The sequence below is a fragment of the Brachyistius frenatus genome, unplaced genomic scaffold, assembly GCF_029030835.1.
Source record: "Brachyistius frenatus isolate BFR_SWC_R1_liver_20210118 unplaced genomic scaffold, ASM2903083v1 Contig_5, whole genome shotgun sequence".
Taxonomy (NCBI): domain Eukaryota; kingdom Metazoa; phylum Chordata; class Actinopteri; family Embiotocidae; genus Brachyistius; species Brachyistius frenatus.
In genome coordinates, this window is record NW_027210604.1 from 9,666,297 (window position 1) to 9,679,060 (window position 12,764).

Consider the following 12,764-nt stretch of genomic DNA (forward strand, 5'->3'; position numbering starts at 1 on the left):
GCTGTTTTTCATGACACAAGTATTCAACTTTAATGTTTGTTCACCAGCATCTGCAGGTAACGTCAACTTTATGATAATAAATTACCTGATGATCAAACAGATCTCAACCTTGCAATTGCAACATGCAATCAGCTTACACACTGCAGCTGAAAAAGATGTGGGTGTGTGTTTGCGTGTGTGAATGGTGGGAATGAGAGGATCTCTGTGTGTGTCCTATATAGGTTACTAGCTAGTCAGTTGTGCAACAACATAGACAGCACATTCTTTCACAAGCACTTCACTACGTATGTTGAAATTGCTGCTAACCTTTGATCTTTAATTAACCCACACACACAAGGCTTTCTTAAAGAGTAAGTATAACAGGTTGTTGTAGACTGAATATTTTAAAGTAGTCAAGATTGTGTGATTGTGTGTGGACACAGGGACTTCAGATTATGTTTTGAGACACTACAGGGAAATCAAACTACTTTTACTATAAAAGTAGTGAATTGTCTGCTGCCAGTCTTCCCTTGTTGTAATGAGTGCACATTAAAGAGTTAACAAATAACTAATCTAAGAAAGGTAGTAGAAATAATACACAATGTAATGCATTGACAGCCTCAAAAAATGAAGCTTACAGTATATTGAAATTGTAATGTTTAGTTGTTCTCATTATCTACCTGCAGTTAAGGAAACGCTTTTCAGTTGGTCAATGCTTCTCTCTTGTGGGTAAAACAGGGAGGGCTGTTGGTAGCGTGCAAACACATACACACAGTTATGATTGTACCCACCCTAAACAGCATCTCCAGACCCCTCTGACCCTCCCTCCCCCACTGTTTCCGTTTTAAATCTGACATTATCGTCCTCAACGCTTCCCTTTAACATCTCCCGCCAGTGTAACAGTAACAGCATCACACTGGACAGTCGCCCACATATATCAAATCTTTAATTTACCGTAACTTACGATGTATATAGAGTGGTTTCTTTGGGTTAATTGACGTTCTCAAATGTGTCATAGTTTACACAACACTGATGCTGCCTTACAAAGACAGAGAGACAGAGGTTTAAAAAGGGATCTAAAGTTAATGCAGTTAACGAAACTGTATAACAGATAAATAAGTAATAAGATCCTTTTCAGCTAATAATCAACACATTTCACAGACATAAAAATATATTATAACATGTTTAGTCACACTCAAACTACTTCTGTAATGATTTTTATATTTAATAACAGCTATTCTTATTTGTTTCTACATAAACACACACATTAAAGCGGGCTCTGCTTACTGTCAATCATCTGACAATAACAGGAAAACAGAGAAGGAATTTATTTCACAAGGAAATAAATCTCCAAACTTGACTGCACATCCACATGCTTTGGGAACAGCAAAGTACCTTAAACAGTGTTCCTTTGAGGACATTACATGATACAATAATGTGTAGATTTATGTTAAAAAACAAAAATAAGTTGTTGTTTTTTATATCATAACTACTTGTTGTCTTCCGTTGTGACCTGCTTCATCAACAAATAAAACCTAAATTCCATTATCAAAAAGTCATGGCCTTTAAAAACCTTATTATAAAAGGAAGAACCCCATAAAGTGTAGATTTTAATCTTTACATCCACACCCAAGACATTTTAGCACCACAGTGACAGTAACTAAAGCCAATAAAAAAAAAAAAAGTTTCCTTGTGTTTGCACATTATAAGTACACAACAAGGGGAAAAAAAGATGAAGAAAAGTCAGGGGTGGGAGGATTGAATGGTGTTAACAGGAACAGGTAAGTCAAATTATGAGAAAGCCATTTAGAAACAGAAAGAGATGTTATAAAAGTGTCCTCTGAAGCATATAAGAGCCACTGAGGATTGAAACATCCCTTCACACCCTCACACTCACACAGGGAACACCGTGAGGAAATACAGACAATAAAACAGAAGAAACTTTGTTAAATCCTTCTTAGGTAAGTTTTTCTTCTACATCTAAGAATGCTTAAAGGTTACAGCTGCATGAACTACCATAAACTTTACAATTAAATTGTATAATGAATAAGTATGGTTTATTTTATGGGCATGCGTTAACCTGGAGATTGTCGGCCCTGTGTTGCTAAAATATACTTTCTCCAAAAGAAGAAATAGTAATGATCATAGTGCTTTTATCCAAAGGGATGATTTTACATGGTTTGTAAAATAAATGCTGGAGAGAAAACTATATCACAACAAATTCCTTTCCTGGACACAATACTTCTGGTTACTGACCAAGTTAGTAAGTACTTTGCATATACGTGCCGCACCGTTAAATAAACTCCATGTAATATTTGAATGCGTGTACAAGTAAACTATAAATTATTTTAAATCTCTGTAACAAAAGAAAACAACAGGTTTACAATATTTTGCTTACTTTAGACTTCAAAATTTACAAACAACCAGTTAACATGTTGACATATCACTGTTTGTCTGCACAAAAACGAAGATGACACATTTTGAGATCTCATGTTGCATAAATACTTATATTATGCATTACATATTTTATATGTAGGTACAGCAAGGAAACAGAGGCTTTTTGTGTTTTACATTTGATTGAATATTCTGTAACATGCCTGTTGAATATTTTGTACGTTTTTTATTTAAGGGTGCAGAACAAAAGTTTGAACTTTAACCACCTGAAATGGAAATTTGTACTGAGGGCAAAAACAACAAATGTGTAAATTGCTGTTATTGTTTGGGCCTCTGGTTGGTCTGGATTGTCAAGTGTCACATATGGTTGGTGGCTTAACAAGGTTGAAAAAGACAACTGAAAATATTCATAAAAACCTGCAGTCTGTCACCGCACTGTTAAATGAACTCCATATGAGTGTGCTTTCTGATTATCTTTCCATTACCTCCAGGTCCATCCACTGAAGAGGAAAATGAAGTTGATCTTTAAAACCACTTTTTTCTATTTGCTCCTGTTCTGTGTAACCAAGACATTAGGTAAGCGTGTTTGCTTTGTAAGTCTGATCACTAAAGGATTTAATATGTAAAGTTCAATTATTACAGACTGATAAAATATTCGTTTTCTCCGCACTTTGTGCTGTCTTCACACAGCCATGCTTTAAGATTTCAACTTCCTCCTCTGTTCCTTTCTTAAGGCATCAATATCCAGTCTGTCCCAGAAGTCAACAGTGAGGGTGTTGTACAGGTGGAGCTGAAGAAGACTGTGTCTATGGTTTGTCGGCCTGATGGCGGCTCTGAAACTGAAGCTGATGAAGAGCTGGTGTGGCTCAGGAATGGTGCTCTGGTGGCTCTGAAAGAAGGAAACAAGAAGGGTGGCAGCAGCGTGTGTGTTACACCTGTTGTCCATGAAGATAACGAGGCCACTTTCACCTGTTACCTGAGCAGAAATGACACATTCAGGGCCTCTGTCACCCTCAATGTCACATGTGAGTGAGTCCATTTCAAGAATTTTCAGCCTATAATCTTTAAATACTATATTTACCACAAGACAGAGGGCAGGGAGGGGAAGCGCGTGTCTTTTTTGATTCTCGTTACAACTGTGCACCCGTTGTGGTTAAAAATTTGCGAGTTGTGACCAAATTTCTGCAAAACTACTGGCATTCCCATTCGACACAGCTGTTCACAGTTCTAGGGGCTGCACGGTGGTGCAGTGGTTAGCACTGTCGCCTCACAGCAAAAAGGTTCTGGTTTCGAATCCGGTCCTGGGCCTTTCTGTGCGGAGTTTGCATGTTCTCCCTGTGCTTGCGTGGGTTCTCTCCGGGTTCTCCGGCTTCCTCCCATCATCCAAAAACATGCACTTCAGGTCAGGTTACCTGGCGCCGCGGTCGTGGCAGCCTGCTGCAGCATCTCCCCCCTGAAAGCCCCCCTGCTGTAGTGAAGAAATTTCCCCTCGGGGATTAATAAAGTGTATAAAATCAAAATCAAAAAAAAAAAATATCTAAAAAAGTGTCAGTATACTAACATGCTTAACCAAGATGGTTAGCGTCATCCTGTGGGAGCCATGAATGCCAATTTTTCTCATCAATATGTCCCATAGTTTTGGGGTTCTTTCAGTTGGAGCCAGTCTGGCCTGTTGTTTGACATACAATTTAAAGTTCGGCATTGCTGCACTCTGCATATTTCTGCTTTAAGTGATGTGCATGTATCTGAAAAGAAAAAACACATTTGCTACAACAACCTCAGCTGCATTAATATTTTCTCTTCAGTTGGCCCACAACTCTCTGGGTCAGAGGAGGTTACAGTGGAAAAGGAGGCTGAGCTGGTCCTGCGGTGTGACATCTGGGCCAATCCGCCGGTCTCATCTGTGTCGTGGACACTAAATGGAAGCAAGGTGGATCTATTAGCAGGTGGCTTCAGTGTGACCAATGACGCCTTTACAAGCCAGCTAAAAACCAGCAGCGTGGAGGACAGCTTGCATGAGGGCACTTATCAGTGCACGGCACACTTTCCCATGCATGGCGAACACAGCAAGCTTTTCCATGTCACAGCCACAGGTCAGTTCACTGGAGCAGTCAGCACTCCACAATGTTACCGATGCAACATCTGAGTGTTGAATACTTTTATTTAATAGACGATTCAGTCAGCCCATAAAATGATGGCTCAGTCAGTGATGTTAGTGAACGGGGTTAATTGTCTTCCTCCTCATTTGTAGAAAAGACCTTGAAGTTCCCGCTGATGCCGATGATAGCAGCAGTGGTGGTGTTGTGCTTCACTGCGCTTCTTGCCATTGTTTCACGGTGGGACAAAATCACAAAGGTAACTCTTGAAACACACACGTTAGCACTACGATTGAGTCGTTATAACCCTCTAATGCTCTAAATCTCTTTCAACAGTGCTGCAATTAAGTGGTGCCCAAAGAAGCTGGGCGTCTTCACCTCACCAAATGCGACAAGCCGTGAAGACATCACCACTCTATTTTGTGTACAAGAGACTGTGATTACCCATTCATGTAGCCTAGTTTTTATTTTTGTCATCATATTTTACATTTTTTAAAGGAATGTTTTGGAAACTGCATGCACTCACTTTGTTGGCGAGAGTTTGAAAACTCATCTCTGTCTGTTTTCAGTCTTTGTGCTATGCTAAGCTAACTGCCCAGTGGTAGTAGTTCTATACACAGACAGAAGAGAGGGGTTCATCTTTTCATCCAACGCTTTGCAGTAAAGCAAATAATCATTGGCTTCAAAATGTTTCTTTTAAAGTCTGACAAAATGTTGCATGCCATCTGTGTTCAACATTTGGTATTTATTTGACCATTAATCATGACAGGAGGATCCCTGAAGTTTGCAGTTGAGCTTGTTACTTTTCATCATGGGATGCACCCTGACCATGATGATCCAAAAGTGGGTTTTAACACTCCATGAAAGAACACTGACATTGTCAAGGACACTGCTCTTCTGGAAACATCAAAAAATAAAACGCCACCAGTTTAACTGTATATTTGAGAGTTATGGTTTAGGGTTAGAATATAGGGGGCAGTGAGTTAATGTAGTTAGTAAAGCTCATCTCACCAGCACAAAGCAGAATTTAGCATAAACTTAGCTCACTGTAGTTTGAATCATCTAAGGCTAGAATTGTTTTTTTGCTTTGTTTTTAACTATAAGAGAATTTTTAAAACAGTTGTTCCACATTGAGAAATTAACAGACATAGACAGATAGTATACTTGACACTACCATTTCCTAATTGCAGGCACATGACAAAATTGCATACATGTTGTCTTTATGCACTGACATATGATGAGTGTATCTGCTCTTTTTTGGGGGGAGGGGGGGCAGCAAGATACAAATGCTTGTCAAGCTATCTAGCTAAAACTTCTGCTATAAGATTTTTTTTTTAAAAAGCAACTTCTTAACCGAAAAGAAATATGAACTTTTATTAAGCTTTGGTTGATGTTTTTAAACCTCCCAGTGTAAAATGATGTGCAGTTTTCAGAGACATGTCATCAAACAGTTAAAACCATCAGACTAAATGTTCATGAAGGGACTGCCTCTGAATCAAAATCTTGGTGTCTAGTTTCCACATTTGCATTGAACTTTAGCTCCTGACTCAACAGTACAATCACAGCTTGTTAAAATCACGTTATACATTTACTCTTAATGAGACAAAAGGACAGGGATTGCCGGGTGTTGAGGTTCAAGGTCAAGGTCAGTGTGTTCTTACCAATAAAGAAACATTTAACAGGTTTATATAAAATAATGCAATAATGATCAAGGACAACAAGAAAGAACAGGTATGATATCAGCTTCAGATGCTCAAATACAATATGAAGACAGGCTTGTTGTCTTAGTGGAGACTTTTATTGTGAAAGATGCTGCTTGTTAGGCTCACAGTTTTGAATCTCTAATCAATACTTTCCTTACTTGGTTTCATGAATTTGAACAATTACATTTCCAATCCATCCCTGGTGGGAAATTCTCAACATCAACTGTGTGCTCTAAAACACATTTTAAAAAGAGAATTGATGTCGGGCTGAAGAAAGACTGCAGTCAAAATGACAACATGAATATTGCTCAAAAGCTCAAATTGATTTGTATTTAGCGTTTATAAAATTGTAAAAAAAAAAGAAGTTGAATTCTACATTTAGATAAAAGAAGACAAATTGTAGTTTCAATTACTCCATAATGAGTGTTCAGGTACTGAGAAGCAGTCCTTCTGTATCTTCTTTAATGGTCCCTAATGATACACTGATCTTTGCTTTGTGTCATAGACATGTGATGAAATGCTGGGAACCATTTTAATGTGTTAAATATGTTACGAGCAGTAAGTCTTGTACAACTGACACATATTAAAATTGTATTTACAGAATACATGCAAACAAATGGACTAAAAATTTAAAAAATCATCCCAAAGCACTGGTGTATTAAAAACTTTTCAGAAGCAGGTCTGTAGTGACATCTGCTGGTCACCTACTTTCACACTCCTCCTAGCCAATGACATACAATGTGTGTTCATGTGCAAATTAAGACAGAATAAAATATTGATGTATAAGAAATTGACATCCTCCACCTGTGGATGACAAATGACAGATTACACGTATCATTATATAATCCAATAAAATATTAATAGCATGGCATTAAAGATCTTTAATACTGAACTGTGTTAAACTGAGGTGTGTATGTGTGTCGTATTTGTTTTTATATTCGTGTGTAAGTGAGAAAAATATTAGAAAAGCCATGAATATACAACAATGCAATACAACAACACAAACACAGACTGGCCTGTTAGTTCTATCAGCATCTGTCTCTGCCAGTCAGTAAAACCTGAATATCATAAACCTCACAAAGATAAGTTTTATTGCTGAGCATGTTGTGTTGGTTTGCATTTGACTGCAATAAGGAATCTCTTCAATATTTACACTGTCAGGAATCTTGCACATCAATCTTATGACTACATGCCATTATTTTATATGACCATATGACTATTATGAATACAAAAATAAGGCCCAGAAATTTCTCCATTTTGATTCTTGACTATGAAATTTTAAAGAACTTAATTACAAAACTCTTCTTTATCTATTGTAGTGTGCTACCAATCAAATAAAAAACCATTAAGAAAATCGAAAGAACCTGGAAAACATATTGTCAAAGCATTGTTGGTTGAAATCTTGTTTCTTTTCTGTGTATTATGTATATATTATGTCGAGAATATTTCCTGTATATTAAACTTGGCATTCAATAAATCTAAATTTAAAATCAATAATGCATGTCTTATCTGTAAACGAATCTCATTCCCACACACCATTTTAAATATATATTCAACGTCAATCCTAAAAAAAAAGTTCTCATAGGCCTTTTAATTTAATTTTATAAATGCATTGTGAAAAAAACATACCGAACAATTTATTTTACATCTTCAAAGTGTCTATTTTCAACGTACGTTTTTCACGCTGTACCACATAAAGTGCAATACTGGGCTGAAACGACATTTTTACGTCAGTACGCAACGTGATAAGTCATTTGGGGCGTGGTGACGCGGATCTGCGTGCAGTTCTCGGTCCACCGCCAAATTCAAACAGTGGAAGAAAGAAACAGGAGCTGCAGGAGCGGAGAACTTCATATACTCACAACCGACATTTTCAGGTGAGATATCGGTGCAGCAGATGGTTGGCTAACCGGTCTTCTTTTGTCTTTCTTAAATTGTTTAATGGAGATATATTTCTGTATAAACTGAGGTATTACTGTTGCAAGCTCACGGTGCCTTCACAAGTGCAGCCCTCTTTTGTGTGTGTGTGTGTGTGTGTGTGTGTGCGTGCGTGTGTGCGTGCATGTGTGTGAGTGTGATGATAACAGACCATTTACTGATCGTGATACTATTTGATGACATTTCATTGTTAAGAGTGTGAGTTGTAAAACGTCGTTCTCATTTGTCACATACGTGATAGTTCACTGTTATTCCCTCCTCTGGTTTGTTTTCAACGCAGCCATCCTCGGTTAATTTAAACAGGCCAGGACAGCCCGCAAAGCAACATTGTCCTGATCAAACAAAAGAATCGGGAGCTCCCATTAACGCGGTTATTGCTGCTTGATTGTAGAGGTTGTTACGGGTCACTTTCACCTTCATTTCTCACCTTTTTTTTATTTTTTTATTTTTTGTCAGTGACAGAGCACTGTGTGACGTAATTCATTAAATTAACTTTTACACTCAAATAAGCCTTTGCATGATCATGATTGAAATGCACTTATTGTAAGTCGCTTTGGATAAAAGCGTCAGCTAAATTAAATGTAATGTAATCTAATCTAATCTTCCTTGTCTTTGTCTTGATATCTTGAATTCTCTCTTTTACTTCATCAGCAATTGTGATTTCTTATTAATCATCTTGTGTTTCAGTGTGACTGTTATAGTGAAGTTATTTATAAAGTTATATCCTGTTCACATGCCTAAGTGTCCTTATGTTATCTGTCTCATTAGTGTATGAATGGGTGAATGGAAAAACCATGTTAAAGCGCTTTACAAGTACAGACCATTTACTCATACAAAGCTGAGTAAAGCAACCACATGAGAAAAAAGATTGGTTCTTGTAAATGACTTGAAGTGTTTGGATACTGTGTGAAGTTTGTTTTAACTATAGCTAAAATTGTAGTATTAAGGCAACAGACAAATCAATAGCTCTAATTATATTTGTAAAGTGCTTGAAACATCTCTTTTAAGAAAGTTTTATCATTTTTGTCATATATTCAGCTTTTTGTTTTTGTCTCTCCTCAGATCAGGCAGTATGTCATCTTCAGTGATGGATGCGGTTGGCAAAGCCGTGGTTGGAGTCTGGCGGGCGCATACAGTCCTGGATGAGTCCGACGGGGCGGAGAGTCCCGAAGCCCCGGACCGTTTCCGCAAGCTTCGCTCCTCGTCTTCACTCAACTCTCTACGAATGTCTTTGCGCAAGCGGCTCCCGCTGCGCTCCGTCCAGGCCAATTCCCTCCCAGAGAATCCGACTTTGGACACCCCGAAGGAGCAACCAAAACCCAGCGCACTCCGCAAACTCACTCGTAGAGCTCGGAACTCCGTCAGCGACGTGTATCAGGTAGATGAATATGTATGGTTGCAATGTGGAGGTGGAGGTGCCAGTCCATACCGAGTGAAAGTGTCGGGAAATCAAATAGCTTTCTTCTTATTCTTTTTTTATTCCATATGAATTAACATCAAGAACATCCCTTTTTTTTCTTATTATTATTATTGTCGTCATCTCCCTCTTTCTGTGCATCTTTCTCTCTTTCACCCAGAGGTTTCAGAGGAACAAAGAGATTTCCCGTGAGGACTGTTTGGTAAAAACCCCGGGTCGCGATGGAGAAAACGCTGGTCCATCAAATTCTTGCACCCCAAAGCTTAAGCTCCGAGCTACAACACCCAAACGCACCCCCCGATCAGCAGCCACACCCGGCCGTACGCCAGGCTCTCGAGGATGGAGGGCTTCCGAGGCTTCTGTACCGGGGGTGAAACTGGGTGGAGGCAGGCGGCAACTGGTCCGCATGGCAGCGTTACGAAGTCCTTTTGCCTCCCCTAATACACAGAACCAGAGGCAGTGAGTTCCATAACCAGCTTCACAGTTGTATTCGTACATTATACTTATATTTTTACTATATTTCCGTGATTTATACCTTTCCTTTTTTTTTTAGCTTGTGAGTATCTGTTTTCTCTGCTGTAATAGAACATTTGACCGAGATTTGGAGTCAGTGTCCAGTGGACTCAGGAGGCTCAAACATCTGTCCAAGGCCTTTGATGACTTCATTGGCAAAGACGAGAGGTAGAGCTCTTTCTATCTCTGTGTGGTAAATTGTTCATTCTCTGTTTGTTGAAGTTACTTTTAGTCCAGAGTGTTTGCATTTTGTGTGTTATTATTTCTTTAGAAAAAGAGTAATTATGTTTTGTTTTTTTTGGTTTTTTTAAAAGGCAGGTTTGGGACTGTTAAACTTTTTCTATGTGTGAATCAAAGTGTGAGTTGTAGGTGAATAGTAGTATTGTGTGTATTTGAGGAAGCCATCACTCCGTTTCCTTTTCCTCATACATACTGTAATCTGCCTCGAGGAGAGCACAGAGGAGCCCTCTCCATAATCTCAGACTGCAGTGCAGCTTGTGGGTCCCCAGACTTCCTCCCCCTCCCCCCAGACATTCTTCCCGCCTAGGTTTAAAAACTGGGCTTGTGTTTCTGGTATTCGAAGAAGGAGGGAGTGAGGGGGAGAAAGTATGGGTGTGGGAATTGGAGCCATATTAAATGACAAAAATGTGTGCGTTCTTTGCATCACTTCCTGTGTTGACATTCAAAATCTTAAACCACTGTCAGATCCGTAAAGAATCGAACTCCATATGAAAAGCAGGAACGGACATGAACAGTGAGCTTGTTTGTTATTTGTTTGCTTTACTTGCATTCCTCACTGTATGAAAACATCTTTTCTTTGGAATTAAAACGAGTTTGTTTTCCACCTACAACAGGCAGTTCAACTATTCCCTAATTGCGGAATAGGACAGAAGGTAAATTCACATCTAAAAAAAAAAAAATCCTACTAAAACCTGATGAGTTGTGGAAACTCATGCTCCGAGTGTGACCAATTCTGCCACATGACAACGCATGCCAATGCTAACCATGCATCAATGCATGGGCTGCTGTGTGTGTATATGAAACTATAAGACTCTGTGTCCTTGCAATGAAAAGCTTTTCTTTTACAATTAATGAATAACTTGCATTGTCCAAACACAGGATGCTCTTCCTCTGCCAGACTCACACTTCTTTCTGACTTGATGACCCTTTGCTTTGACCTTTTCTTTGTCACTTGATTGGCTCTTAAATACTTCCTACCACTTACCAGGTTGTCTGCAAGTCTCACAGAAGCAATACAATTTTGAAATTTTCCAAATTCAAAGGTATGAATGGACTAAAATGAACAATGTCGTTCCTAGATACATTTCCGCCTGATAAGTTAACACTCGCTTTTATTTTGAAAGATTACAATGATACAATTTGTAAAAAATGTACATAAATATATCATCAAGCTGGTCCCATTTTCCATTTCTCATCAGCATTAATATGGTCTTAAAGTCTTGCAACTGAGTCGATGACACTTTGATGACTCGTCCTCCCTTGTTTATACACTCTGCAGTAATTTGTGTTTTCTCTCTGCAGACATGGAACAAGGGAACGTTCTGGGGGAGCGATAATGAGAAAGTTGGACCCCAGCGGTAAACTCAGCCGCTCAAACCTGACACGTCGAGCCACACGCTTCTCGAACACGATCTGCAAGGCCAACTGAACTACATGGATGTGTGTATGTAAGATACAGGACCTATTGTAGCCATGTTTTACATTTATCCTTTTTGTGGGGTCACTGTTACATATACATGTAGTGTTATTATGATACATGGCAGCTTGTCTTGTTTTTTGTTTTTTTATCTATACTGTGCATAGTTAGCTGCCTCTGTGTGAGTCTTTGCGTGTTTACACATCTCAGGTTAGCTAGTTTTGGGTTAAATATCCTCACTAGCTACCAGAGGGATTTTGTTGTGTATGTATGTCATAGCTGCTACAACCAAATGTATTGGTTACATTTCCAGAATACTAATATTTTAGGTAGTGTCCTCACTCTCTATAGAAAAGTTGTGCAGAAATCTGCTTTAAAGAGATGCTGCACAAAACCAGAATTATATCTGCAGAACTAACACTAAACTTACTGACAGCAGGGAGATTAATTTTCCTCTACTTTAAACGTATGCAATAATGTTACTAACATTTGTTACTCCTTTTTAAATGACATTTGATTATGCCAAATTGTAAAGTCTATTTTCTATGAAAGGGAAGTTGGTTTTTTTAAATATCACTTAGGCAGTATTTGAATGGGAACTTTCTTTGAGGCGGAGGTCGGCACTTGTAACGGCCTGTGAATGATTAATGCAGCAATACAAGTGTACACATAAATCATCTGATAATGTGATGGGGAAGATTTAATGGCTCATTACCAGTTGATGGCCATGATGATAATGTTATAAAGACATATCCAGCAAGTTATTAGTGCAGTGACTGTCAAGATAACAGCCTCAAATGAAGCAAAACACTGTTTTTTATATATTGGTACCTCTTTTTCTGCATTAATAGGAGAAAAAAGGGAGAAATTGTGTCTTAATGTGAAAACAAGTTCTACACAATAAAACGATAAGCTTCAAAACCCCCAAGTGTATTGTCTGTAATGTTTTTCTTATCACATATTAATTGCTATTCTCCTAAGGTTATTGCTGATGTCTATGGAAAAATATCAATACTGTCTTCAATTAAAATGAACTAGGCACTGTAGCTGTCAAATATTCAGTCTTT

At 38.4% G+C, this 12,764-nt stretch overlaps 2 protein-coding genes across 2 annotated transcripts; both read left to right on the forward strand.

The window, feature by feature from the left end:
• Positions 1-5,797, forward strand: tmigd1 (transmembrane and immunoglobulin domain containing 1). Its single transcript, XM_069722625.1, has 6 exons — positions 1-56; positions 2,865-2,949; positions 3,108-3,398; positions 4,179-4,466; positions 4,625-4,728; positions 4,806-5,797. The coding sequence occupies exons 1-6, from the start codon at positions 33-35 to the stop codon at positions 4,815-4,817; spliced, it is 804 nt and encodes a 267-aa protein (XP_069578726.1). The 5' UTR covers positions 1-32; the 3' UTR covers positions 4,818-5,797.
• A 2,201-nt stretch (positions 5,798-7,998) lies between these two features.
• LOC138635259 (protein PIMREG-like) lies at positions 7,999-12,701 on the forward strand. Its single transcript, XM_069722651.1, has 5 exons — positions 7,999-8,049; positions 9,173-9,488; positions 9,688-9,986; positions 10,113-10,208; positions 11,583-12,701. The coding sequence occupies exons 2-5, from the start codon at positions 9,183-9,185 to the stop codon at positions 11,707-11,709; spliced, it is 828 nt and encodes a 275-aa protein (XP_069578752.1). The 5' UTR covers positions 7,999-8,049; positions 9,173-9,182; the 3' UTR covers positions 11,710-12,701.
• Positions 12,702-12,764: the final 63 nt, after the last annotated feature.

Coding starts and splice junctions, on each gene's coding strand:
- tmigd1 (XM_069722625.1), top strand. CDS start 33: ATGTTTGTTCACCAGCATCTGCAG. Junction 57..2,864: donor TTGTTCACCAGCATCTGCAG/GTAACGTCAACT, acceptor CATTACCTCCAG/GTCCATCCACTGAAGAGGAA. Junction 4,467..4,624: donor TTTCCATGTCACAGCCACAG/GTCAGTTCACTG, acceptor CCTCATTTGTAG/AAAAGACCTTGAAGTTCCCG.
- LOC138635259 (XM_069722651.1), top strand. CDS start 9,183: ATGTCATCTTCAGTGATGGATGCGGTTGGCAAAGCCGTGGTTGGAGTC. Junction 9,489..9,687: donor CCGTCAGCGACGTGTATCAG/GTAGATGAATAT, acceptor TCTTTCACCCAG/AGGTTTCAGAGGAACAAAGA. Junction 10,209..11,582: donor TTCATTGGCAAAGACGAGAG/GTAGAGCTCTTT, acceptor TTCTCTCTGCAG/ACATGGAACAAGGGAACGTT.